Source organism: Dermochelys coriacea, chromosome 4 (assembly GCF_009764565.3).
Source record: "Dermochelys coriacea isolate rDerCor1 chromosome 4, rDerCor1.pri.v4, whole genome shotgun sequence".
NCBI classification, from domain to species: Eukaryota; Metazoa; Chordata; order Testudines; family Dermochelyidae; genus Dermochelys; species Dermochelys coriacea.
This window is the reverse complement of record NC_050071.1, coordinates 11,353,597-11,381,346: the sequence shown is the minus strand read 5'-3', so window position 1 is coordinate 11,381,346 and position 27,750 is coordinate 11,353,597. Positions and strand designations below refer to the sequence as shown.

Genomic DNA, 27,750 nt, shown 5'->3' with positions numbered 1-27,750 from the left:
TGTGAAGAGCTGTGGCAGAAACCTTAACAGGTCTGCAGAAGTCACCTATTTGCTAGATATTTTCTCCAGAATTTTTCAAAGCAGCTAGTGAGTCTGGCGGCTTAATTTTCGGCACCTCACAGACAGTGCTGATCTCCCGCTCTTTGAAAATCAGGCCCTTCCGCATATCTCACGCTGGGGACCCACAGTCACCAGTGGCTTCTGAAAATCTTGGCCCTAATTTTTGAGGGTTTGGGTTTTTTTTTTTAATAAAAAACTGTATTTTGGGGGGACCCTTCTGAGCTCTTCAAGTTTTATCTAACCTGCTGTATAAGCACTGAACAGTGTTTTTGCATAGGCAAAACCATTTCCCTGTGAAGTAATTACTGCTTGTGCAGAGGACTGTATGCTTTTGTGGATTGTTTTTGGATGGTTCAGGTTGGGAGTATGAAGTCGTAAGTCTGTCACTTGAGACTTATCTTAAAGGTGGTAAAAAAAAAATCATTTACCATATTTTCATTGTCTGCCAGATTGTGACCTGCACGTTGCAGGGTCGTTATTTCAGAACACACACACTTCCAGTGTTTGGTAAAGGCAGCAGAATGGTTTTGGATAAAATAAACACAGCAGAGCATCACGGTTACAAAAATATAAAGCTGCCCAACTCATATCAAATATCTCCCTGCTGCAAAGGAAATATAAAGATTGCAAGTATTTTCCCCTCCCCCATGTTATCATACCAAGCAGACAAGAGCATAAAGTGAGCAAGTGAAGACTTCGTTTGACTTTTGGCTCTGGCAGTCTTCTTAAGCTAACAGCAATGCTGAGAGGAAACCAGCCCAAAGTGCTGCTTTTCCAGCGAGCGTCTGCAGGCTACAGAATGGAATCAGTAGGGCATTGGCACTGCAGTCTCAAGTGGAAGGGCTGCAAGGTGAAGCCAATTAACAGGCACCATTGAATAACTGTCAGGAAGCCCCCGCGGCCTGTAGCCCATTGAATACGTTATTAGAGGCTGCAGAACCAATGGGCTCAGAAGCTCATTACTTACGAATAAACCTGTAACTTGAAGGAGTGTTGAAAACTTTCCCCTCTTTGTCCCGCTGGGAATTTAAATGAGATCAGTTCTGAGGGCAGCTCCTAAACAGTGTCTCTACATTGTCAGGGACCCAGGCTTGGCTCATCCATCCATAAACCTGCTTATTCACTTCTTGTGAAAATGCTCCCCGGAGATTTTAAATGAAGCCATTAAAAGGCGTCATGTACTCTCCTGCCAGAGCTGCACCCACCACTTCCTCCTTCAGCAGGTTTCAGAGTAGCAGCCGTGTTAGTCTGTATTTGCAAAAAGGTACTTGTGGCACCTTAGAGACTAACACATTTATTTGAGCATAAGCTTTCGTGAGCTACAGCTCACTTCATCGGATGCATTCTCCTTCAGCAGGGAAACCTTCAATTACTCGTAACCCCGCTGCGTGTACCTAGTAACACTTGCACGCAAGAGGAACATAGCAACATGAGCCGAGCCCAGCCCAGGAGAAAAGCAGTAAGCCTGGATGGGATGTAACTAGACAACTAGAGAGAAATTTTCAAGAGCCCAACACTAACCCTTGGGACCTCATTTTCCAAGCACTCAGCTCTCATTTCGATGCCTAAATAAGCACCAGATTTTCTAAAGTCCACAGCATCCAGCAGCTTCTATTGTGTCACTATGAGCTGAGCACCACGCCTGCCCTTTTTGAAATTCTGGCCACTTATTTTGGTGCCTAAATGGGCACCAAACTCTTTAGAAAAATCTAGCCTTAGGGCACCATTCCCATCGTGCAGGCTTGTGTCAGTGAGACTCTATTGATTTTGGCAGGGGCATTCCTGATTGACATCAGTGTAAACCAAAGAGACTCAGGTTCCTGGTTTGGTCACTTTGCCTGATGTCAGCAGGTAAAAGTTACTGTATGTAAAGAACAGGAATAGAACAGTGATTCTCAAACTTTTGTACTGGTGACCCCTTTCACATAGCAGGCCTCGGCGTGCGCTCCCCCCCTTATAAATTAATATTTTTAAATATAATTTAACACCATTATAAATGCTGGAGGCAAAGCAGGGTTTGGGGATTGAGGCTGACAGCTTGCCACCCCTCCATGTAATAACCTCACAAACCACCGAGGGGTCCTGACCCCCAGTTTGTGAACCCCTGGAATAGAACCTGCCCTGGGAACAGACAGCTTGGGAAGGGAGGGGGAGCTTAGGCTAAAGGCCATCTCATTTCAGAATCATTCCACAGTGCAAGTCCCTGTTCATATCCAGACCTCAGTTACAAACAAGGACAGATCTTAGCCATAGTCTCTCATATGTGCCGTGAATGAACAGCGTTCCTTCTCAATAAGGCATCTGGGCAAATACCGCATTCCCTACATGAGGAGGGGATCCACATGTGGCCAGCATATAGTGTTAACCCGTGCACTGCAAACAAGCGAGCAGGAAGGAGACAGGGGAATTGCTGTGATAAATTATGACCTCACTAAAATGTCTGTTTATGCCCTTTTCTTCCTCCTCCCTCTCTCCCCCTGCAGGAAGCATTGCAGCCATTACAATAACAGTCATTGTGGTGGTATTGCTGGTGTTTGGGGTTGCAGCATACCTTAAGATCAGGTAAGCATTCACTTGGTAAAAGGATGGTTACCCTGAACATAAGAACGACCATACTTGGTCAGACCAAAGGTCCATCTAGCCCATCTTCCGACAGTGGGCAGTGCCAGGTGCCCCAGAGGGAATGAACAGAACAGGTAATCATCAAGTGATCCATCCTGTCGCCCATTCCCCGTTTCTGGCAAACAGAGGCTAGGGACACCGTCCCTGGAAGCAACTCAGTAATTGGAACAAGCTGGAGCACATTCTCCTCTCCAAATGTATTCACACTGATGGGCCTGACATGTCACCTCCCTTCAAGGCTAATGCTAATACAGCAGAGCTGGTGGCACTGCTGCTATCCGGCCTGGACTGCGTGTCAGTGATGGCAGCATTCAGGAGAGGCCCAAGCCTGACCACTCTGCTCTCAAGCCCTAGCAGCAGTAGGCAGGCTGCGGCAATGCAAGCTTGGGTATGTTCCTGGCCCACCACTGTGCCTCAAACCCCAGGGAGCCCAGCTCTAGGGACTGAAGTGCATTTCAGCCTCTTAACGCGGGACCAGCGAGTGCCAGTGGTGGTAGCAATGGTGGTGTCAACACCTGGCCACAGGAAAAAGAGCCCTTGCTCATTTTATCAAGGTCACCAAGCATCTACCCAATAGCATTCAGCCATTATTGGGCTGGCTGAACTCGTTAGTCGACAGTGAGAGGTACCACATCCCATGCCTCCCTTGGTGCACCTAGGGGGGGCAATCGAAGGTGCGCTATTATCTGAGTGCAAAGAGGCTGGGAGTTGAAGGAGATGCTGTAGCAATCCCATGTTATGTAGTTTTCAGTGGTACAAGCTGGCATTTTTCTCATTACAAAGGCGTCAGTCACATGCCAGAGCCAGTACTGCAATGTGTTGTGACCATAAACAGTAATTATCCCCCGGGCAAGCTTTACTCATACCCTATCTGTGACCTTAAAATAAGAACACCAGTGCAGCCTACATGGAGCATCTTTAATTGGGTTTAATTTGAGGCTGAGGTAAGCAAGGTTTTTTGTTTCAACTACTTCATAGTGATTCATACCAGTTCAGGCTGGGGCACAACCAAAATAGTCCTGTGCAGAGCTATCACTGGTGTTATGGAGGGATACTAGAAAATAGATGGGTTAGTAAATCAAGCGGACAACAGCCAGCTATTCTTGCTGTAAAAATAAATGTCTTGTTTGCACGGACACAGTCCTCCCTGGCCAAGTATTTCCTGAAAGTCATGTGTTCAGTTGGTATTCTCGCTGACTAGAATAACTTTTAAGAAAGTTGGCTGAAGAAGGGAGTGGATTGCATTGAACAAGAACATGCTGCTCTGGAAATTGAAAGAGGTTTTTACAGCTCATGTAGGGCACAGCATGAACTGGGGTCCCTAGGAAGGTTCTCAAATCTCAGGTGCAATTGCAGAAATTTTTAGAAGATTTAAGGTATTTCAGAATTAAATTCCAGGGGCATTTTTAGCATGACGTTGACATGGAATTTGCCAATGGCGAATCGCATTCTGTTAAAATACCAACAACAGAACTGCAGGATCCCAAAGGCCACTGTATGTTACACATGTATGGAGTGGAGGAATAGCTCAGTGGTTTGAGCATTGGCCTGCTAAGCCCAGGGTTGTGAGTTCCATCCTTGAGGGGGCCATTTAGGGATCTGGGCCAAAAATTAGGGATTGGTCCTGCTTTGAGCAGGGGGTTGGACTAGATGACTTCCTGAGGTCCCTTCCAACTCTGATATTCTATGATTCTATGCATACCATCCTATACAAATATCAACAAGCCAGCATTTAATAAAACATTCAACTAAAGCAAGTTCCTTATCCTCCCCACATACAAATAGTGGGCTGCATGCCAATCTCCCATCCACAACCATGTCTCCCAAGCAATGTTGAATAGGAGCAGAGACCCTTTCCTGCCTCTGAGGGATGAATTCAAGGCCCCAATGTCAGAATTATAAAAGCATGTGAAAAGCCTGCATATTTACACACATACAGACACAAATAACTTGCTTTCTGCAAATATTCTCATAAAAAAAATTATTATTTCCACAAATGTTCTGACAGGAATCTCATGTGCTCGAATATTCACAAAAAACTAACAGGAGAGGGATGGGAATAGAGTCAAAAAGCAAATTTATTTAGGAAGGTGAATGAGTTTTCACTCCTTGCAGTGTTCAGCCTGCTCTCCTACCCCATGCATTGGCTTCATCACAGATCACTAAGAGACAAAAAGTATGGTAAACATGCATTCATTCTCTTCTCACACAATTAAGATCTGGCCCACAGACCACTAAATATTCAGAGCTTAACAAACCAGCCTATTAAAAATCCATAGCACTCAGTACACTACCAGACCTAACTCTAGATCAAGAGGCAATATTAATATCTATATACAATTTTTTACAGGTTTTAACTCCCTGCAGAGGAACAGACCATCTACTACACTCAAATGCATTCATACCACAACACAGAATCATTGATCACCCACTGGAATTAGAAACTAGAAGGCATGGGGCCTACTGCAAACTGAAATAAAAAACTCAGTGATCAAAGGGCCCAATTGTATTGCAATGCACAGTCAGGGGACAGGATTGTTCCCTGAGAGCATTGAAGCCCCAATCATTCCTATAGCATAGACATGATCTAGCTGTGTTTTAAGCATGTCCCTGAACTGGACCAAGGAAGCAGATTTACAAAAAACAGCTAGTGTTAGACTTCTCACTGTCCCAGAGAGTTGATCTTTAAAGATTTTAGGCACCTGGAGCGGAGATATGATTTACTTGTCATCTAATCAGAATCAAAACCCTAGCCTAAAATTAATCTGGACCTAAACACCACCAATTATCCTCTCACACATTAAGTTCCTTGGGCCTGGTTACAGAGATGGGTTTTAGCAGTAGGTGCTTTTCAGTGTCTGCAGGAGCGCGGGCATCCTTTCTACAGGGTTGTGCACTGAATAGGAATAGCACTGGATTAGGGTGTTTCTAAACCACTCCTAAATAATCCCAGACTTGTCTTTTCCCCTCCCTCTCGCCCTCCCAGACATTCTTCGTATGGAAGGCTGTTGGATGATCACGATTATGGATCCTGGGGAAACTACAACAACCCTCTCTATGACGACTCTTAGCAAAGGAAAGTTAATTGGGACAAGAAATAAATGTTCTTATTTATAAGTGCTTACACAGTAGAACAACAACAAGTCACCTGGTATTCATTCAGTTCCAGTTCCATGCCATCATCTTCTCTTCCTGCTGCTTCTTCCTCGGTTATACAAGGGAATCATAATTTTAAGACAAGACTAAATGCTGAATCACAACTGCAATGGGACTAAACTGAAGCTGACAGACTGCAGTCACAGTCTCGAAACCAAAGGCAGTCACTCCACAAGCGCAATAAATTTGAGTTTATGCTTTTAAGGAGGAAATTATATTAAATCTCAGTGAGGGGACGGGAAGTAATCACTGAAAGGTTTGCATCTGTATGGCTTCTGTTCCTTTGATTCCTCTTTAATCTTCCTTCTCTGTTCAGAGTGGATGGGGTTCTGGTCAGACCTCTGCAGTGCAGTACAGGGCTTCTACAGTTTATTACCAAAAGATCAAAACAAATTATCCAGGAGGCTGGGAAGTAGAGAAAAGGGAAGCTCAGCAGGGTCATGCCAGAAACTGATGCTTTTATTGTTGGTCGTCTTTACCAGGGTGTCTCATTTTCAGAATGTTATCATTATAAATCCAGCTGAAGGTTAAATTCACCACCTGTGTCATGGTGAGCGGCAGGTTTACACACTGATGTGTTACACGCTGAAGTGGAAAATTAGTGATAAACAGGAAGGGGTGACCACTGCTGCTGCAAGGAAGGCATGTGGCAGAAATGCTAGCAGGGGGTTGGGAACTTTCTTTTTTGGAAGGATGAAACGTTAGGAGAGAACCCATACGTTGTCAGCACTGTGGCAACATAAGATTCCATGAAGTGCAACATTCGTATTCAAAACACCACTTCCTCTGATCTGACTGCTGCCAGTGAAGAATATGGTTGTACCCAAAATAAACTGCAAATAGGAGAAACCCATTCTGCTGCCCTTCCCTTCGTTTAGGCTGCTAGGATGAGTAACTACTATTTAACAGGAGGTAAAGATTGCAGAATTAGGCCCAAAATTAGAAGATGTGGTGGAGGTTCTCAAAAGTCTATGGGAATTACACACATCTTTCTTTGAAATTAACCCCTGGGGTGCTTTGCTTTGAAAGTCTCAATTTAATGTTTAATAGCTGTTCCCTGCAGCAAATCTTCAGACCAATTCAATCATTTCTCTCTCCCTCTTCTTTTGTAATTGTGTGAACAAGTCTGGGTGTGTTTATTTATTACATAAAAGAAACCTGACAAATCACCAGTGTGGTAAGGAAACAAATATAGGGCCTGTTTCTACAGAATCTGAAATAGAAGTATTGTCATCTGCTACATATATTGCTTTATTGAATTATTTTCTTACAGTTATTTCTATCTGGTAAGGTCATTTGCTAAAAAAATCAAGTATTTTTAATCCAGAGTTTGTGTTTACTAATCCTGCTACTGCTACCACTAAACAAAGCCATATGGGTTCATTTATGAGGAGATCAAAACAGACTTGGCTTGTTTAAATACACAATAGCAGTTCCCCTTGGAGCACGTGATCCAATTTATGAAACTCCAACCCTTGTCTTTTTCAGAGTAGTTTTTCGATTGTTATAAAAAGCCAACATATTATCATTAGGCTAACATGCATTAGCTCATCAAGGCTACAGTGGTGGCTGGCATGCATTTCCATTTTACCAGTTTGACAGGTAAACCAAGACCTGCACTCCCAAAACATAAGCTTGGATGGAAATTTACATTGCAGTGGTCTCTCCCCTTTGTCAAATAGAAGGCACAGGTAACTGCTTGAGTGCAGCGGGACATTTTGCTACAGTGGTGCTAATGCCACTGGATGAGACACCTGTGCAGGGGCCCTGCTGTTGGGAATAAAAGTCACCTATATGGAGAACACGGATTGTGTCTGAAAACCAGTCACGAGCTATTAATTATTGGTACTGCAGTAGCGCAAGGAGCCCCAGTCATGGAGCAGGGCCCCATTGTGCTGTATAGACACAGAACAAAAAGAGAGTCTCTGCCTCAGAGCACTTGGGTGGCTTACCTTGGGCACTCCAACATAGTAGCACCTTGAATTAGTGAACACTTGGAATGTATGCAGTCAGTCCAGTCTCCCTCAGCCAAATCGGGATAAGCAGTTAAGGAGCGTTGTGAGGTTTAGGGTCTAAACTGCTTTGACAGCCTCAAAAGATGTGATCTGCATGAATACAAAGGACTATGACAAACCAGCAAGTGTTAACTCCTTATGCTTAACAATCTGTTCCATTTAGTGCCTCAGCTAAATACAAAGTACCTTTCCCAAGCCTGAAGAACTCTTTAAAAGTTCAAAAGCTTGCCTCTTTCCCCAACAGAATTTGGTCTGACATGAGAAATCATAGAAAGGTACCCTTGTTGGGGCCATTACTATTGCTCTGTACATTACATGAGATTCCTACTGTAATATCCTAAAGGTATAGATTATGGATTGCTTAAAAATACATTGTGTTTCTATAGCATCTGTCAAATAAGGATCTTGTGGTGCTTTATGAACATTAATTAAGCCTCACAAACACCTTGGAGATAGCTAAGTGTTATCACATTACAGTTGGGGAAACACCCAGAGGTTGCCCATGGTCATGAATGGTACAGCAAGAAAGAAACCAAGTCTATCGCTTTGATTCTGCCCATTAGACCACACTCCCTGCCGTCTCTTGGCACCCACAAAGATTAGATCTGCTTTATATTTCCCCGTTCCTTGTGTTAAATCTCTTTCATTTAGTTATGTTAGGTACATCCAACGTCACTGTAATGTCTCAGTGTGCCAAGGAAACAAAACAATTCAAGATCAAAGGCTAGAGGTGACCCGCTCAAGGAAAACCACCTGTTTTGCTCCGTCCCTCCCACCTCCACAAGTTAGCACATCATAAGCCTAAACATTTCTGAAAAGTTCATCATCAACTTCTTCGGAAAGAATAGAGAGTCTCCAGTCTTCTTTGACAGTCGTCTTTGGAAAGAGCTGGGGAATTAGCAGATTTAGGGTATTCAGAGGAACTCAGCATTAGACTAATTCTGCTCCCATTTACTTAGATCAGCTGGGAACATTAAGTGGGTCATAATGGATGAAAAAATCTCATCCCTAGTCTCGGTTGCGAGTCTTTAGAAGAAGGGAGCTACTATGCTATCTCCTAATGGGATTTTTTTTTAAACGGCTAGAGATCTTTCCCCAGTAGTTTTCATATCACCTAATTGATGGACATTGTGCTTCATGGACACAAATACTGAGGTCCCTGCCTCGTAGAGCTTTCAATCTAAGTAGCCGGTTGCTGGCATATCAAAAGCAGTTACCATATAACAGGCTATTTCTAATGCCAGGTCCCCACATGCCCTAATGGGGACAAAACGTCAGCCAAAGTCATGTGATGGGATGTCACAACCATAGCATCAGTAATAAAACTGGTTGATGAGATACCAGAGAAAACAGCAAGGACTGTCTGTGTTGAGGGAGCTTCCAAGATCTCCCAGTTCCAGCAAGGTTAGCTGTTCAGTAGTTCTCCTTCCTCCAATTTGCCCTGGATTACAGCCTCACCTTAGTGTATTCCTCTTTCCCCAATACCTCAGAGGAGGGATTCACAGCAGGCTAGGATGATAATTTGCACAGATTCACCTTTTGCCTTTAGCTTTCTGGCAATGAATGGATTGGTAAGGCTGCTTTTATTTAAAAAAGGCAACAGACGGCAGAGCTAACACTCAGTCTGGGATGGTGGTCATTTTTACTTGGGGCGGGTGGGGAAAGAATGGGAAGCTTTAAGTGCAGCCAGTTGGATATTTGATGTCCTCATAACCACGTTCATTGTAAGATATACCAGTTACACCAATTAAAGTCATGCAAAGCTTGTGCCATGTTGTACTGAGGTGTGTTAACTTTGCGCTTGTTTCCGTACATTTCCCTGTGACATTTTTAAAGGACTCCAGTCTAGAGTTACTCCCCATAGTGACATCTCTGGGTTCTATGCTGGTTTGGTCTCCAGTCCCAGATCAAATTGTTCAGTCTACAAGTAAAGATAGTATCTTCTAATTGTGCCCTCATCTAGCCGGCTGAAAGTGACTCTAACTGTTTTCCCTAAGTCAGAATTGACCATTGCTGCCTAGTTCAGTGCTGACTTTTACTACATAGTAAGGGTGACTGTCATTTTGTAGGAACATTGTAGCGATCCAGTAGCTGCAAAGCAGACACCAGTGGAAACATAGAATATCAGGGTTGGAAGGGACTTCAGGAGGTCATCTAGTCCAACCCCTTGGTCAAAGCAGGACCAAACCAACTAAATCATCCCAGCCAGGGCTTTGTCAAGCCGGGCCTTAAAAACCTCTAAGGATGGAGATTCCACCACCTCCCTAGATAACCCATTCCTACGCTTCGCTACCCGCCTAGTGAAATAGTGTTTCCTAATATCCAGCCTTGACCTCCCCCACTGCAACTTGAGACCATTGCTCCTTGTTCTGTCATCTGCCACCACTGAGAACAGCCGAACTCCATCCTCTTTGGAACCCCCCCCTCAAGATAGTTGAAGGTTGCTATCAAATCCCCCCTCACTCTTCTGAAATCCATAATCTTGCTCCCATCTAGAACCCTGCCCCCTTCCCTATATTCTCTCCTATCTTGATTCACCTCACTGCTCCCTTTGCCTTCCAGTGTTTTCTGTTATTCTGCCTCTACACCTGAAATAAATCCCTAGCCATCTACAAACTTCTCTTTCCTTCAAAAATCCCTCTGTTCAAGTAATCACTTCCCCTTGTCAGTAAACCCCACAACCACGCTCCAGTCTCCTGAACTGTGCTTCTGTCTCTTGCATTTGTCAGCCTTGTCTTTTGATTAACAGCTGTACAAGAGAGGGAACATTTAGTTATGTGCGTAAGGCAACATCCAAATGAATTTTTTTTGTAGAAAACAGAGCTGGTCACATTTATGGTTCAAGCGTTCTTTTGACAGAGCCAAACTTCCATGAAAATTTTTTGATTCGGTGAAAGTTACTGGAAAATGTTCAAAGTGAAACAATTGCTTTGTTCTGAACTGGACATTTGTTTTAGTTTAGAACTTTTGGTTTTCTGGATGGGGAGGAAGTTTCCCCCTTTATTTACTCTCCTTCACTCAGTTGTCCCAGGGGGTAAGCAAAAACTGATATACTTGGGTTTTCAAAAACCAACGTGGAATTTTTCCATTTGAAAACAAACACACATTGACTTGAATTTTCTCCCGAAGACATCCATGAACAATTTTGAACTTAACTCACATTTGTCATTTCCTTCAAAATTTTGGGCAAAAACTACAATGTGGGGGTTTCTACCAGACCTAACAGAAAGGCTGTAGTATTGCAGCAGAGTTGGCTGTGGAATTTGTGGGGACCATATTGTTCCTAGCTCTTCATCTCGGTGTAAGATCTTGAAGAAGAAGGAGACACCATAGCTAAGTACAAACTGTGGTGTGTGACATTCCAGCCATTCACTTCCCAACAATTTAAGAAGGTGATAGATGAACTAATAAAGTCTGGAGTCATTGCATTAGCATGGGCTGCTTTCAGAATTGGTAGAGGGTCTACTCCCCCTCTTGTCCTAACCCCAAGCTTGAATTACTGCACCTCATAAGGCATGGGAACCGTAAGCAGCTGTTTTCCAGCCTACTGTGAGGAATGGTATTGGGTACTGTCTCCCTAATCATAAGCCACCAAGCCAAAGGCAGCTGCAGCACATAGCCCAAAGAGCTGGCCTTTGATTCACAGACCACCAACTGTCTCTGAAATGTACTTTAAAGGATCCACATTCAAAACAATTGGAAAACACTAACCAGTAAGGCAGCCACAAACCTAATCTGTATGAGAAACTAATGCCATCCAAGTGAACACCTGGTCCTCATTACACAGTATCTGGAGGAAGCAGCTGCAGCAAGAGCTCTGCCTCCCTTTAGATGCTTTAAGAAGACACGCAGGCTACTAACCATGCTTTACAATGGGTCATTTGAGGCCTTGTCTACATGGGGAAATTTTTACCAGTTATACAGATATGATCCCACTGTGTGAACACTTCTCTGTAAGAATGGCTTTTCAGAGTTTCGTTTATGTGACTTGGAAAGTCCTGGGAACACTTTTATTTCAGAATAAGGGCGTAGCACAAACATACTGGACTGGTATAACTGTATCTGTTTAAATTCAAACCTGAAAATGGCTTTCCAGGTAGATGAGGTCAAAACTCAACCCAATCTTAGTGCCCGTTCATCAAATCCTTTAACATCCTGCAAACTCTTCAAAGCATCTTTCCCCACACACACTGCATTGTGCACCTTCGAAATGAAATGCTGAATGCCCTGCATTAAAAAAAAAAAAAAAAAAAAAAAAAAGGAATTCCACCATGTCTAGAGTTAAAGGGGACAACTGTAAATCTAGATGACTAAAATACTTTTATCATAGAGCTGGGTGACATTTTTCAGACTGACAAAATAGAAGAGTTTCAGCTAAGTGACCATGGTTCTTTGGCCAGCTCAAACTGGTCATACGCCTGCCTGGCCATTAGTTGTGATTTTACAAAAATACCCCAAAAGAATCTCTCTGCCCATTACTGTGTGAATTACCCACATGAAACAAAGGAAACTGACCACACAAGAGAAACAGCGACAAGTATCAATCACCCTGTAACCAGAGCTGTGTGAGTAGACTTGGAGCCCCACTGGCTCCGCATGGGCACAAGTGTCTGCTTGGATGGAGCCAATCACTGGGGTCTGGGCTTCTGTCTGAACAGTACCCAGCACAATCCCGACTGGGGCCTCCGTGGGGCTCAGGGCTCAGACACAGGTGGTATGGGCCTAAATGCTGTAACAGCACCCCTCCAAACCCTCGGAAACGCGACCTGAGTGTAATCAAAGCTGAAATGAGAGTGCAGAATGCCTGGAACACGACCTCTGAGGGAGTGTGAACTGCCCCATTCAGCTCAGGGAGGGGTTCTCTCAAACATCTGTGATGACAATTTAAATATACACATTGTTGAATTATCCCTCAGGTTAAAAAAAAGGGGGGGGGGACAGGAAGGGGGAGAGTCACAGATCTGCACAATTTACCACGAGTGTTATCTCATTTGGTGCCACAAGTGGGTGGCATTTGGGAAATCCCCCTATTTATTTCCCCCACTCCACCCCAATCAAGAAGGAGCCAACCCAAAGGAACCTAGTGGGACCCATGTGCATAATGAAGCCCCGCCGAGGGGAGACAAGGGGCACATGCCTACGTATGGCACATTGGTACAATCTACTGTGAGCAGCATCTCACAGGGATAGAGTTTGTCAGTGTAGTCTGGGACCTTCCCCTACCCAGACTTTTGCAGCTGCTACTGTAATAAAAATAACTAGGTTACAACCACAAGAGGCTCTCAGATGTGCAAAAGAAACTAAGAACGTAGTCATCCTGGCTAATCTTTCAAAACCAGCTGCATTTGCTATATTTTGCATCAATTGCAGGTGAAGATTCAAACAGAAGGGTGATTAAGTGGACAGGGTCCCTTTAACTTAGTCTGGGATCCTGCAAAACAAGCTGCAGATCATCTCTCCATTGCTAGTGTGACACTCCAGCATGCAGGCTGCAGTCAATTTCACATCCATGCACAGAGACCTTTCCCATGGGAAAAGAGGAAAATTCTCTTCTCACACCTCCTAGTTTTTTTTAAAAAAATAGTATTTATACCTCCAAGAAATTTAAATATATATGTTTAACATGGAAGCAGGGCTGTAGGGATACGGTCTTGTTTCTCCTATCCACCTCTTACCGATTGTGTGGAGCCAATCGCTGGGGTCTGGGCTTCTGTCTGAACAGTACCCACCCAGCACAATCTCGACCCGGGCCCCCCAGGAGCTCAGACTCAGTAGATGCATAAACCAATTGAGGCTCTACTCAGTCATCCAACAGGAGCTTGGGAAACAGAGCAGAGTCTGGACTTCATAGATGTCCAAAAGAAGAAGAAAAGAAAAAGTGTGAAACATGCAGGAAAATGGCACTTTCTCCTGATTATTTGGGTCGCTTTTGTACATTTCTTCTACATTTCCATCTTGCCTCTGAGGTTAGAGATCTTTGGGAGAGATTTGCTTTTAGAAGCGATACATAATATTTCAAGAAGCATGGAGCTCCCGGGATAATTAAAGGTAAACAGGATATCATTTCTCTAGGGTATGCAATGTCTGAGACAAGAAAGACACGATCAAAGCATGCTAGGAGTAGGCACCCGTCCCATACCCATCTCTGCGCTTACAGTGCGTCACACCTGGCTGGCATCTGTTGCTGTTGGATCTTGACTGACGTTGGCACGTATCTCAGTTAGGAACCTGGCAGCGTGTCTGATGAAGACACCGAGGTTCCCTGTCATCACTCTAGCAGCTGATTAGATAATGCAGCTGCTCAGGTGTGCTGCTCTCCAGCATTTTTCCCCTCTCCTTCCTGCAGCTGTAGCACAAATTATTTAATACAGGTCATTTGTAATGCCAGACATGCCCTCCAGCTGTTCTATACTAAAATCTTGGAATCAGTAACAATCTTATCCCCACTCCCCCGCCAGCTGTTCTGACTTTGCACAGACACAATCCCCCTTTCATACCCAGCGTGATGGGGAAGGGGGAAAATACACTGTTTCAGCCAGGGAAAACATGGCAGCATTTGTGTGGACAGTGATCCTTAAAGCTAGCCCTGATCCTTAAAACCTGCACACCCACGTCTCCCATTGACTACAGTGAGCAGCAGGGACTCAGCTGCTCCCAGTGAGGCCTGTTTTATTCTGGGGACTGCTCAGTGGCACCTCCTGGCCATTCATCTGGGGAATTAGCTCAGCCACCTGGTCAGATGCCCCAGCCTGTGGTTAGGAAGTCCATCAATCCCCTCACTCACTCCACAGCGCCGCAGGCTCCCGGAGCTGCAGCACGTCCTCTTCACAGCTGAGCCCTCCAGCCAAGTCACATTAATGTTCTCCCCCCTTCCAGGATACCGCAAGTCTTTGGAGGCAAACTCCATCCCAGGCGATCCACTCCCCACTACCTTGTCGGTGTCACTCCCACAGTGGCTGGTAGCCAGGTCCACACTCTGCAGCAGGTTCCAGTCCAGGGACCATCAACCCAGCAGTTGTGGGCATTACTCTTCCAGCCCCGATTGTTCCTGCCCTGGATGGCTTCCTACTCTCCCCTGACAGCTTCCTGCTCTGCCCCCCCCTTGGACCAGGGAACGCAACTGCAGGTCTCCTCTCCCAGCCTGCCAATTTCCTCTCTTTATAGATCTTGCCCCGCTCCTCCCCACAGCTGAACTTCATCTGCCAGTAGGCCCTAGCACTCCCTAGGTTTCCCTCCAGGTGCAACATAAGGTTAATTGGCCTAATTTACCCCTTCAGGCCTTGTTTGGGGTGGACACCCCATCACAGGGACTATTAAAAAACAGCTTGTTTGGGAAACCGTTTATGATGCTTCCCACGGTGATCCAGGGTTGTGAGGCATCTCACGACCACCTGCCCTTAGGGTGAGGAAGCCCTGTCTGTGCCTGCCAGGGGTCCGCTCCTCCACACCACCAGCCTTTGGCAACACACGCTCTGCCTTCCAGGTCTGCTTAACACACAGTACTTAGGTTTGCTTACAGAGAAAGCAACCACTAGTTTACTGAACAAAGAACAGCGATCCAAAGGGTAGCCAACAGAAATATTGGAAACAAAGGTTTATGTATAAAATAAAATCATAATACACATGCTAGAACCCAAGCTTAACTAATAAGACATTGTCATGTCATATAGAGCAAAAGCAAACCCAAAATCCCTGCAGCGTACCACAGCCAGGCCTGGCTATGACCTTCCGCTCATGGTGTCCTCCTGCCTCCTCAGTGGACAGATGCAGAGTTTGTCGCTGTCCCTACGCTTACAGGCCAAAAATCCATGGGCCCAAGATATCCCCCACTAGTTGTGTTTTTCTGTCTGGAATTTCCATGGGGGACTTTGTAATCACTTGATTAGCATTTTGCTCAGCCTATAAGTGGACATTCCCTGCAGCACATACAACATTCAATTCACATGAAGACAAACAGACATCTTTTGCCTGCAAGAAACCAGTTTCTCATGTTCTGATGACTGGTCCCAACTCACAGACTTTAAGAATATAATTTTCAGTATATCTACGCAAGTCCTTAAGCATTGTCCGCACAAACGTTTTGCTAGGATTACAATGACCACTAAGACAAAAGTTTAGTTTCAGTAGAGACCCTTATGTGACACACTCTGGCAAACTAGTATGCAGAAAGCAGACCTGGGGATCCTTGCAACCCTTATGCACCCCATGCCCTCTGCCAGTTGGCACCAAAAGGTCCCTGGGTCACACCCTTCTTTCCATATGAAAAAAGTATTATCCTACAATATTATCCCACAGGAAGTGGTCAAATGAGTACACTGCACTGATAGTATTGGGAGCAATCAGTGTAGAACACAACAAGGGAGCTTACTGACCTGCTATACATTCTAATAACTTGGTTACCACCAGTCACAGTAAGTCATCTCACGTCTCCTACCCCTGCAGTGTCTGAGCAACACACACCCATCTGTGGAATCAGAGGTAATCGGTTTAACTCATTTATGTAAATGAGTCCATAAGCGTTTTGCTAAGCTTTAGTCATCCTACTGTCTGATGACTCCAGCTTTAATTTGGTTGCCTTTAGTAACTCAAGCACCAATGGTGTCGGTTCAGTATGAAGACATCACAGTCCGAAGCGATCAAAAAGTGTGGCCAGGTTTTTTCAGAAAGAACTTTAGCTTATAAAAAAAAAAATCCTTTAAAGAAAAAAAAAATCAAGGCAATGCTAAGGTTGCAGACTCCGGCCTGAATCTGCAATACAAGTGCTTAACTTATACTCATGAGTACTCCCATTGAATTCAATAGACAACTCATGCACCTAAGTGATTGCAGAATCCAGACCTCAGAGCCCAATCATGATCCCACTGACCAAACAGCAAAACTCCCATTCACCTAAATAGGAACTGGGGAGCCCACTCAAGTATAAAAGTGCCGATATTCTCTCTTGATCGCCTTTAAGCTTATGGGGCGAGAGCTACTGCTTGGCGTGTTTTCTGAACGGTATGTTAAACAAAGAAGGGCCGTTATCTGAGCGACTAGTTTAATGCCCCAGCCCTTACCTTGCCCCCTGTGATGGGCAGGTAATCCCCCACCAGTCAAGAAGAGGTTAAAAAACAATCAGCCCCGACCCGCTGCACCTGTGCAGCTTGTCAGGCCTGGGGCAGACCCTTAAAAGGGAAGAACCCAGCCCAATTGGGGCAGCACCCAAACAAGCAGAGCTAGAGATGCCTGTCCAGGGCACTGGGCTGTGTACTGGAGAATGGCTTGAGAGTTCCCCCAGCCTGAGCCCGCTGAGAAAAGACAATGGGTCAGTTTGTTTCTTTTGTTAAAACTCCCAGGATTAAGTCTTGGCAGGAAGGTGGGAGCCAAGACTCTCTGCAGAGCCTGAAAACTGGCCTCCTCTCTGCTTTGTGCAAAGGAGGGGCCCAAGCCCCCTGTGGGCACCGGGACTTTTTACTTGGACTGTTTCCTACTCCGCACTGGAGGAGGGCATAGACTTGCTATAAGGCACAGCCCGAGGGCTACCCCCCAGGACTCAACCATAGGAGTGCCATCACCCAGGTAACGATGCACGAGGTAAGCAAGGAGCCTGCCTTCACCCCAAGGGGGAGTGGGGGGGAGAACCTCGAGACACAACCTCTGACACCCCCACTGTTAATTTTTCTCTGATTGGTTTTGAGACCTGGTTCCCCAGGCATGTGTTAGCGAGACCCGACCGGGCACACAGCACTCCAACAGTGACAAAGAAAACAGAAAAACGGTGCAGAAAAACAACTAGCCAGAATATCCATCGACAGCTTGTATCCACAGCTGCCAAAGCGTCATGAACCAAGGTTCCTACGTTCTCCTTCCTGCCCAGAAAAACAAATTCTGGTCGTTCGTTGATAAGTCAGGAGAGGTCCCTTCCAGCAAATGAAGAAACCACCCTCTCACATCAGTTTATCAATGCAAGTGAGTGGGTGCAAAAGCTTCCTGATAGGGCTTTATCCAACTTCACAAGGAGCTGTATTGGCCGCCCAGAGATATGGGAGGCTTTGGAAAGCAGAGGCCTCAGTGGCAGAGTCGGGGGTGGGGGGGAGGATATGAAATAAAGAAAACAGCTGCAGTCCCATTTAAATTGTCTGGTAAAGAGGAATAATGAAGATAGCTAGTTCCTTTGTCAAGCGGCCATTTGTGTTCCAGGTCAGGAGTAACAATGGGAATCCACGTATAGCCCTGCTCTCAAAAGCCTGCTGGCCCCCAGCCTGTCAGCACATCGCCCAATGTTATTTCACATAAACCACATCTGCCATCATAGTATCAGGTAGATCTGAGCCACCACACACTTCACTTAAGCTTTCAGTTAATCATGGTTATCGATGCAGGCTCTACTTCTCACTTTTGCTCAGCAGCCGCTGGTAAATCAAGCGTTCTGGGGAGGACAAAGCCTGCCCAATTTGCATAATTGTTTCATTCGCTGCTTTTCTTTAATATATGCATGATCTCTTATTTTCATAAAGTGAGTTTAATAAATGCAACTGGGACCACAATAGTCATCTGAGAAGGTCAGAAGAAATTAGCATCAAGGCTGGGTCTGCAAAGCATAATGCCAATCTAATGCTCACTGAAGCATGAAAACATGATCATGAATTCCTTTAGGGATTCTCTCACGTGTCTAGATTTCCTAGATGTTTGTGCATTAGATGAATAATATTCTCTCACTTTGTACATTTCCAGAGATAAAACACCCTGCTCACCGATTCTTCTATTCAGCATGAAGAGTAGGACAGGCCTGTTTCCCCAACATACACGTAAAAGGACTTTGCCAACAACACGTCACCCATCTGAGAAGTCAGTATGTAAATCAGGAGCTGATCAAAGGCCTGGAATTTGGCTAGCTAGCCTCAATCCCAGCCTAACACTTTGTCTGGCAAATGCCTAGAACACCATCATGCATAGGAAACAGGAGGAAGAATGAAGTAATACAGTGGGTCTCGCTACCTATGGTGTTTCAAAACAAAGTTAAAAGTTGCTAAGTGACAACAGTATATCCCCACGTTATTTACAAAACCCAGACACTTAGACAAGGAAATAGTTGTCATTTCCTTGAAATCCACGATTAGACCTACTGTATTTCCTTTGTCTCAAATATGTCACTGATCTATTTCTTTGAAGTGACATATTTTAGATAAAGGAAATACAGTAGGTCTAATCTACCTGGATTTCAGTAAGGCATTTGATCCAGTTCCACATGGGAAATTAGTTCAATTGGAGAAGATAGGGATTAATACAAGAATTGAATGGTAGATAAGGAACTGGTTAAAGGGGAAACTACAATGGTCATGCTGAAAGGTGAACTATCAGTCTGGAGGGAGATTACTAGTGGAGTTCATCAGGGACTGGTCTTGAGACCAATCTTATCTAACATTTTCGTTAATGACCTTGGTACAAAAAGTGGGCATACGCTAATAAAATTTGTGGATGACATCAAGTTGGGAGGTATTGCCAGTACAGAGGAGGACCGGAATATCATACAAAAAGATTTGAATGACTTTGAAACTGGAGTAATAGAAATGGGATGAAATTTAACAGTGCAAAGTGCAACATCATGCATGTAGGGGCTAACAACAAGAATGTTTGCTATAGGCTGGGAACATATTACTTGGAAGCAACAGAGGAAGAGAAAAACCTGGGAGTATTGGTTAATCTCAGGATGTCTATGAGCCACCAATGTGATGTGACTGTGAAAAAGGCTAATGCAATCCCTGGATGCATCAGGCGAAGTATTTCCAGCAGAGAAAGGGGCACATTATTGCCATTATGCAAGGTACTGGTGAGACCTCATTTAGAATACTGTGGGCAATTCTGGTCTCCCATGTTTAAGAAAGATTAATTCAAACTGGAACAGGTGTAGAGAAGAGCTCCTAGGCTGATCAGAGAAATGGAAAACCTCCCTCCTGAGAAGAGACAAAGCGCTTGGCTTGTTTAGATTAACCAGACCAAAGCTGATGGAAGATAGGAGTACTCTCTACAGAGGGATAAACAGCAGGGAGGGAGAGGAGTTATTTAAATTAAGGACAAATGTGGACACAAGAACAAATGGATATAAACTGGCCATCAACAAGTTTAGGTTTGAAATTAGATGAAAGGTTCTGACCATCAGAGGAGTGAAGTTCTGGAACAGCCTTCCAAGGGGAGCAGTGGAGGCAAAAAAACACCCAACTGGCTTCAAGACTGAGCTTGATACGTTTATGGACGGGAAGGGATGATGAGGCTGCCTACAATGGCATAAGACCCATCCATGCCTGCTATTAGGAAATCTCTCCAACAGCCAGAGATGGGACACTAGATGGGAAGGGCTCGGAGTTGCTACTGTGAATTCTTTCCCAGGTGTTTGGCTGATGGGTCTTCTGACATGTCCTGAATCTAACTGATCACCATATCTGGGGTTGGGAAGGAATTCTCCCAAATCAGATTGGTAGGGAGTTGATGGGGGGGGTCGCTTTTCTCTGCAGCATGGGTCACTTGCAGGTTTAAACTAGTGTAAATGGTGGCTTCTCTGTAAGTTGGAGTCTCTAACCCATGATTTGAGGACTTCAGTTGCTCAGCCAGAAGTTATAGGTCTATAAAAAGGAGCAGGCGGTTGAGGTTCTGTGGCCTGTGGTGTGCAGTAAGTCAGGCTAGATGATCATGATGGTCCCTTGTGGACCACAATCTGAATCAAAGATACCATAAATGTAATAATTCCTTCTTGAGAGACCAGCAGGAGGCACCTCAGGGGTGAGTTCCGCCCCCGCTACAGGCAACTTCTAACGATCTCAGACACCAAACCTTTCACAGTGCAGCTCTATTCAGCTTCTACATTCTATTTCCAGTTGTCTTAAGTACAGCATAACTTCTGGTGAGATACGCACATGGCTACAAAGTGGTAGAAAATGAATGGCACCAACTGGCTGGGAGAGAAGGAAATGTATCACTTGTGGGAGCAGGGCTACATTTTCCAATAACCCCACCATCTTTCACTATCCAGGTAGATGAAGTATACTCTTCAGACAAAGTAGGTATGGTCAGAGGATGCTGACCTCAGCCATGTATGAAAACAGTAACTGGAGGGGACCATCGTTTTTTGGTCAAATTTTTGGGGTGGCCAAAATATTGCTTTTCAACCAGCACAAAGATTCTGTAAGACATTCTCATTATGGACAAAAATATGATTTTTTTCAACAAAAAATTATAAATTGCTGTTTTGGTTTTTCCCTCCCAATCTTTCCAGTGAGAAGGAGGGGAACACTGAAAAAAATGGGGGTTTTTAGCTAAAAAAGAAAAAAGAGAAAATGAGCGAATGTTTTCTATAAAATTATTGCTCTGTTCCATTTTTTTTTTTTTCAGACAATACATAGCATTTGCCAACCAGCTTCAGTGTTACCCTTCTGCAGACATGCGAGTGAGACCAGGAAATAAAGATCAGCCTCTTAACAGCGCTCTATTACTGTGGGCATGAGCCCAGCCCAATAGAACTCTGCCAACTCATTAGTGATTGCTCTAAGAATTCTTAAAACATCAGCAGTGGCTCAGGCATCCTTCCTTAGCTAAACTGCTACAAGAGTTAATTCTGACTCCCAGCTGAGGAAGTAAAACAAAAGGTGCAAACTGCAAAGAGACAATTTTAAGTGAGATATAAACACAAAGGAGATCTTAATCACTGTGTATAAGTGAACCACACAGCTACTTTCAGCCACTACAGGTAATTTTTCATTGCCTTGGTCCTCAAGAGGTCGGAAGCCTAGAGTACAATGTGAAGCGTGAGAGGGAAGAAGAGATAAGCAGATGGGAGAAGGGAAAGTTCCAAGACAAAGATTGCCTTGTCTACAGGAAGACGATTTGCCTGGTTTAGATCAGCAGTGGACGAGACCACGTGCATCACATATCTGAATTTATTATTTTGTTGATGAATGAGTGTTTGAGAGACTGGCTTTGCGGTGCTAGGGATTATTTTAAGGGATTATACTGGATTTCCCACCAACATTTAAGGCACTTGACCTAGATAAGACCATGCCAGCTTTCTTAAAATAGTCTGGATTTTCAATATCTTTGAGGAGGAGAGGGAGTCACAGACCAACAGGTTATATGCTATAGAAAAGGCTGACTATTTTTAAATTCAATATAAAAATCAAAACCCAGCACAGAAAAGTAAGGCTCTCAAGCACTCATTCATCAACAAAATAAAAATAAATGCAGACATCCAGTAAATGTCATCTTCTCCCTCAACTAAGCTAAAAACAGAGACATCTTACACACAAAGCAATCTTAAGCAGGACCTATTGGAGTTGAGACTTGGTAAGTCATACTTGATTGGACGGAGTTGTACGGCTCCAAAGCAGGCCTCTCACACCTGATTTGTCTGGAATCCATGGAGGCTGCAAGGTGGAGCAAGTGAAATTCATAACCCATATCCCAGATATGGCTAAGACACCCTGTTGTGTGTCAACAAGCCATTGGAGGACAGAGTGACATTTCACGATCTCAACTTAGGAAGATAAGTCACAACATCAGAAGTCAGACATCAGAAGTCAGCCTTCAGCCCTCTCTCCCTGTGCCTGAAGGAGGCCCACTAGCAAGAAGTGCTGTGCCAGCAGATCACCACCATCTGGCTCCTTGACTGCAGTCCCAGCTCCTACCCTGCAAGAGTCCAGATGCCAAGAGCTGGAGTCCATGAAGCCCTCACCCCAAATGTGTCGTCTTGTTCCTTTCTAGTTTTTGTCTTGTTTTTATTAACAGGGAGATGCTCTGGCCATTTTAGTCTCTAATTTTAGGGTGTGAAAGTGGGGCTGTGTGAGCCCTCAAAGCCCATGCAGGGAAGGTACTTGAAAGAGTAGTTCTCTGGGTTTAAACAAGCCCTAAACATAGTCTCATAAAGACACTAATTAAAGTCTTGAGACCTGAAATTATCATCTCCCATTTCCGAAAAGCAAGAGTTGTAAAACATCTGCTTACCAGCAATGTTCTGTTAAAGTCTGTTACAAAGCTCTCTGCTGGGGGACAGAAAACCACATGAGAGGAAGCCTTATAATTGGCTCAGAAGTTGTGGTTCAGACATGAAGATAATCATTTGTTTCATTATTAAGCTACTTAACCAAATTCAAATGATAGATCTGACGACTTTGGTAAAATGTATTAGTGGGGATTTATAACCTAACAGCCAGCCACTTTTTTAGAAAAAGGATTTTGTTTGGTATTAATTTGATGACTCGACTCCAATTCAATATGGAGACTAGCTTGTTTGATTGGTTGATTTGATTTTGAGTCAACCGTGGTTAGTATTACTAGTTTAGTTCTAGCACCATATGTTCTTGATTTCGTTTTAGTAGAGGAGCTTTAACAACATTTATCAAATACAAATTGACACAGCGTCACACGTCTTTCATTAAGAACCATGAGTCCAATCCAGAACCTTTGATAGCCTGGGGTGGATACCAGTCAGGCAACATTAATGCCTGATCAGCTACCCCTAATAAGTCTATGGTTCTCACATAATTGCCACCCAAAGAGCACCCCTGGTTGCTTTTGAAGGAGGAGTCAACTTATCAGTAAGCCTTGTTGGAGCCTTGTTTCTGAACAGTCCTTCATTTGGGCTCTGTTCTTTGAATCAGAAGACTGCTACAGCAAGCAGAGCTAAGACAGGAAGACCCTTCTGTGCTTTTCCTGGTGACAGTGGGTGAGAAATTGCTTTGGATTTTTTCTAAATTTCTTTTTTCATTATCTACATTTTACTCACATATTAGAGCTGAAAGACAGGTCACCCAGTTTGACTGTCAGATTAACTGGGATTTAAATATTAGCAGCTTGCAGCTTTATTTGTGCAAGATGCTTCCTGAACTGAAATGGACAAGCATATTCTGAATTTCCAAGGTGTTTCATACTTTCCCTGGTTTCTGCCTTTGCCTGCAAGGGCATTTCTAGCAGTTTTGGATTACAAAGAAAGCCACAAGTTCCTTCAAGAGAAAAGACAACTGCCTTAATCACTGACAAGAAGCCATCCTGCAGAGAGCCTGCTAGAGTCTATTCCAAAAAGTACCCATGTAACCTCTCCACATAGAGGTAACACAACATACAACACCACACAACAGATTAACAACTTGATTTTGCACCAACTTTATTCTACTTGTGAGTCAGTTCAGTCTACCATCTGATCAGGAGGTTAGTTCCTTTATATGGGGCAGCTAACTGAGGATGTAGAGGGGCACAAGGCAACAGAACTGGAGAGCTGGGACTGACAAGTTGCAGGAATCTCACACTAAGGATGTGAAGGAAAGGGGAACAAGGGCCCCAGTGCAGACAGGAATAATGCCACATGGTACAGATCAGGCTCAGAAGCCATGATGCATCTCTGTGCTGGTACAGAGCAACAGGAAGCTACTGGGGCCTCCAGGGACCAGTTCAATTTGTGCCCCAATTGCCATGGCCCCGAAGGGTGTAGAAGTAGCTGGGGCATAGAAATGCCCCTCTGAAGCTATTTCCTGGCCCTGCCATACCCACACCATTCCCAGCATTCCCCAGTACAGGGAATTTGTAGCAGATCTCAGTGTAGTTCTTAGGGATCCATACCATAAAACCCACTAAATTCCCTCAGCACATGTTGGGAGCAGAAAGGCCAAGAAGGGATGAGGCCAGTTGCAGGAAGGGCAGCTAAAGCCATCAGCTACTTTGTCAGTGTGAGGGTCTTGCTACTGAAGCATCATGTCCTCCATAGCTGCTGAGCCACAGTTCCTGGTCCCTCACACTATGCCAGTTGGGTCAGCTAGAGACCGAAGCGCTGCTGTCTGAGATCAGAGAAGGACACGACTCTCCATGCTCCACGGATTCACTGGAACCAATCAGCTGGTCACTGTCTCCATTCTCAGCCCCTCACATGTTGGGAGTCCTAGTTCAGCAAGGCATTCTTGGCATTTCTGGTCACGGCGATTCAGACTTAACTCCTTCATGAATCAATAATACAGAATTCCCCCATCCCTCACTCCACCACCACGTGTGAACGTTTTCCTTTACAAGCAAAATAGCAAAGACAAAGGCAAACTAATATTTTGCACAACATACGAATAAGCACCAGAAGCTTGGGATTCTCCTAGCTCAAGAAGGGTTTGTGATCAAGGCTTAAGTGAGAAGAGGGAGGAAAAATAAAAACAAGTTTAAGAGCAAATTTTGGAAGAATGCAGCAAATGATATTACCGTGGTGCTAGGAACCCCAAACAAAGGTTTAGGGCCCAAACCAATAAGATGAAATTCAATAGAGCAAGTGCAAAGTACTGTACCAGAGAAACAAAAATCAGCTGCACAAATACAAAATGGGGAATAACTGTCTGGATAGTAGTATTGCAGAAGAGGATCTGGGGGTTATAGTGGATCACAAATTAAATACGAGTCAACAGTGTGATGTTGTGAAAGAGGCAAATGTCAGTCTGGGATTATTAATAGGAGAGTCGGATGGACACAGGAGGTAATTATTCTGCTCTTCTCAGCACCGATAAGGCCTCAGCTGGAGTATTGTGCACAGTTTTGGGCACCACATTTTAAGAAGAATGTGAACCAACTGGAGAGAGTCCAGGGGAGAGCAACAAAAATGCTAAAAAAAAAAAAAGATTTAGAAAACCTGGCCTATGAGGAAAAGTTTAAAGAATTTGACGTGTCTAGTCTAGGGAAGAGAAAATTAGGGGGGTGGGGAGAGGTCACAACATGACAAGTCTTCAAATATGTTAATGGTTGTTATAAAAAAGGATGGTGATCAATGCTTCTCCATGTCCACTGTAGGTAGGACAAGTAGTAATCATCTTAGTCTGGAATAAGGGAGATTTAGATTATCTATTAGGAAAAACATTTCCAACTATAAGGATAATTAAGTACTGGAACTGGGGAGGTTGTGGAATCCCTGTTACTGGAGGTTTTTAAGAATGGATTAGACAAGCACACACCTTTCAGAGAATCTAGGTATACTTAATTCTACATCCATGCAATCGGGTAGACTACATGACCTCTTGAGTTCCCTTCCACACCTACAGATAAACACACAGGGAAATGACCCAAGTGAAGTAACAAAGCATCATGGAGGCAAGTTAGCATGACATTTAAGAGTTATGCATACTGTGTGCTAATGGAGTAGGACAAAGGCCACTGTGGAAAAACAAAGAATCGTTAGGCATATAAAGCAACACGAGAGGTGTTAGATACAGAAGAGGGACTGCAGTTAACTGAATGACGTCAAGACTGTACAGATCATAAAAGCTAATTGTAGAGGATAAAAGGAAGATTACATAAGACAAGTTAACTATTAAGAGGCTTCCAAAAGGAAGGTCAGGACAAGAGTATGGCATGGACTGTAGCCAGACCGAGCAAAGGCAAAAGGCTGAATAAAAGGCAAATGTTTCAGAAATAATAAGATCTTTGTCTCCACCTTCCTTTTAACAGGAAGCCTGACAAGATCTGGGGGCTGGAAGAAAGTTGACAGGACAGCGCTATGGACATAAATGTATCTTTAGAAATAGTTGTGCTCTAGGCATACTGATTTCCAAATCAGTTAATACAAGTTTGGGTTATTTTAGTGGATAAACCCAGGGCTCATAGGAGTTACAGCAACACAGACAATAATATAAATTATAATGGAATGAAGCCCTGATTTGGATATCAAAGACAAAGTGCCGAGTTTGGGAGTGGAAGAGAACAGGAAGAGGCTACTGGGGTGCCACAAGCATACTTGTTAGGAAGACTTTTGTTCTAGGTCCAGAAGGATTAAGTTATGGTAATATGGTAATGAAGTTTGTCGTCATGTGGAATAGCCTGGCCCGGAGGTCGTGACCATCCCTTCCCATGCACATACCCGCAAGGTCCCATTTTGCTGGCAGAAGGGAGTTAACATGTGACGAACGGGGCCTGCTAAGTATGAAATGGTGAAGCACAGTGTCTGCCGCTCCCTCCTAACCCATAGCAGCTCCTGTGCAAAACTACTGCAGGTTTTGGGGCATGGACCCCTGGAGCAGCTGCTCTCTGGCATGTTCCCATGGGATAGGGACTGAAAACCCACAGCAAAGCGCCGAAGACATCAACATGGGTCAGGCCTGTATTACCATGAACCTTCCTCCCTACTTTCCCAGGCACAAGTCGACAGCTCGACGACTTTGGTTATGATTAGGGCCCTGAGGAAAATCACGATTTTACAGACTGCACAATCAATACCACGATTTTTCCAGTGAGGGGGAGGAGCAAAAGCAGGCCTCTGCACACGTGGCTATCGTGCTCAGAGCACGTGTTCCAAGCGGCAGCGGCACTGGCTGCCGTGCATTGCATAAAACTGGGCATCACTTGGAACACGTGCGACGGGAGGCCCCACTCAGAATGCACTGTGCTGCCAGGCTGTCCCTTACTCCCCAGGGCTGGGTGCCTCGCTCCCCCATGGGAGCCAGCCCAGGGACCCCAGCAGTGTACAGAGACCCCCTCCCCAAAAGGGCACAGCCCACCCCCCAGCCTGAGGAGCAGCACCCATACCCCCCCGGCTGCCCCATTACCCATCAGGAACTCTCTCCTCTGCTCCTCACCAGGAGGGTTCCCCAGCCCCCTGGACAGTGTTCAGACTCCCTACGGTTTCAGAGTAGCAGCCATATTAGTCTGTATTCGCAAAAAGAAAAGGAGTACTTGTGGCACCTTAGAGACTAACAAATTTATTTGAGCATAAGCTTTCGTGAGCTACAGCTCACTTCTTCGGATGCATTTGGTGGAAAATACAGAGGGGAGATTGATATACACACACAGAGAACATGAAACAATGGGTTTATCATACACACTGTAAGGAGAGTGATCACTTAAGATAAGCCATCACCAGCAGCGGGGGGGGGGGGGGAGGAGGGGGGAAGGAGGAAAACCTTTCATGGTGACA

The 27,750-nt window shown here is 44.6% G+C and overlaps 1 protein-coding gene and 1 long non-coding RNA gene across 5 annotated transcripts in view; one reads left to right on the top strand and one right to left on the bottom strand.

The window, feature by feature from the left end:
• The window catches only part of PARM1 (prostate androgen-regulated mucin-like protein 1), a 49,363-nt gene extending 43,321 nt beyond the window's left edge, over positions 1-6,042 (top strand). For 2 of the 4 annotated variants that reach the window (XM_038399030.2, XM_043512789.1), the window contains exons 3-4: positions 2,544-2,622; positions 5,669-6,042. In XM_038399030.2, the coding sequence (XP_038254958.1) occupies positions 2,544-2,622; positions 5,669-5,753 (164 nt within the window). In that variant the 3' untranslated portion in view covers positions 5,754-6,042. The remainder of the gene's footprint in view (positions 1-2,543; positions 2,623-5,668) is intronic. The other 2 variants (XM_043512791.1, XM_043512790.1) reach the window with 1 other exon arrangement.
• Positions 6,043-6,541: 499 nt separating this feature from the next.
• LOC119854493 overlaps positions 6,542-27,750 on the bottom strand; it is a 94,587-nt gene continuing 73,378 nt past the window's right edge. Inside the window, exon 3 of the long non-coding RNA XR_006280650.1 lies at positions 6,542-7,943. This is a non-coding gene — a long non-coding RNA (uncharacterized LOC119854493). The remainder of the gene's footprint in view (positions 7,944-27,750) is intronic.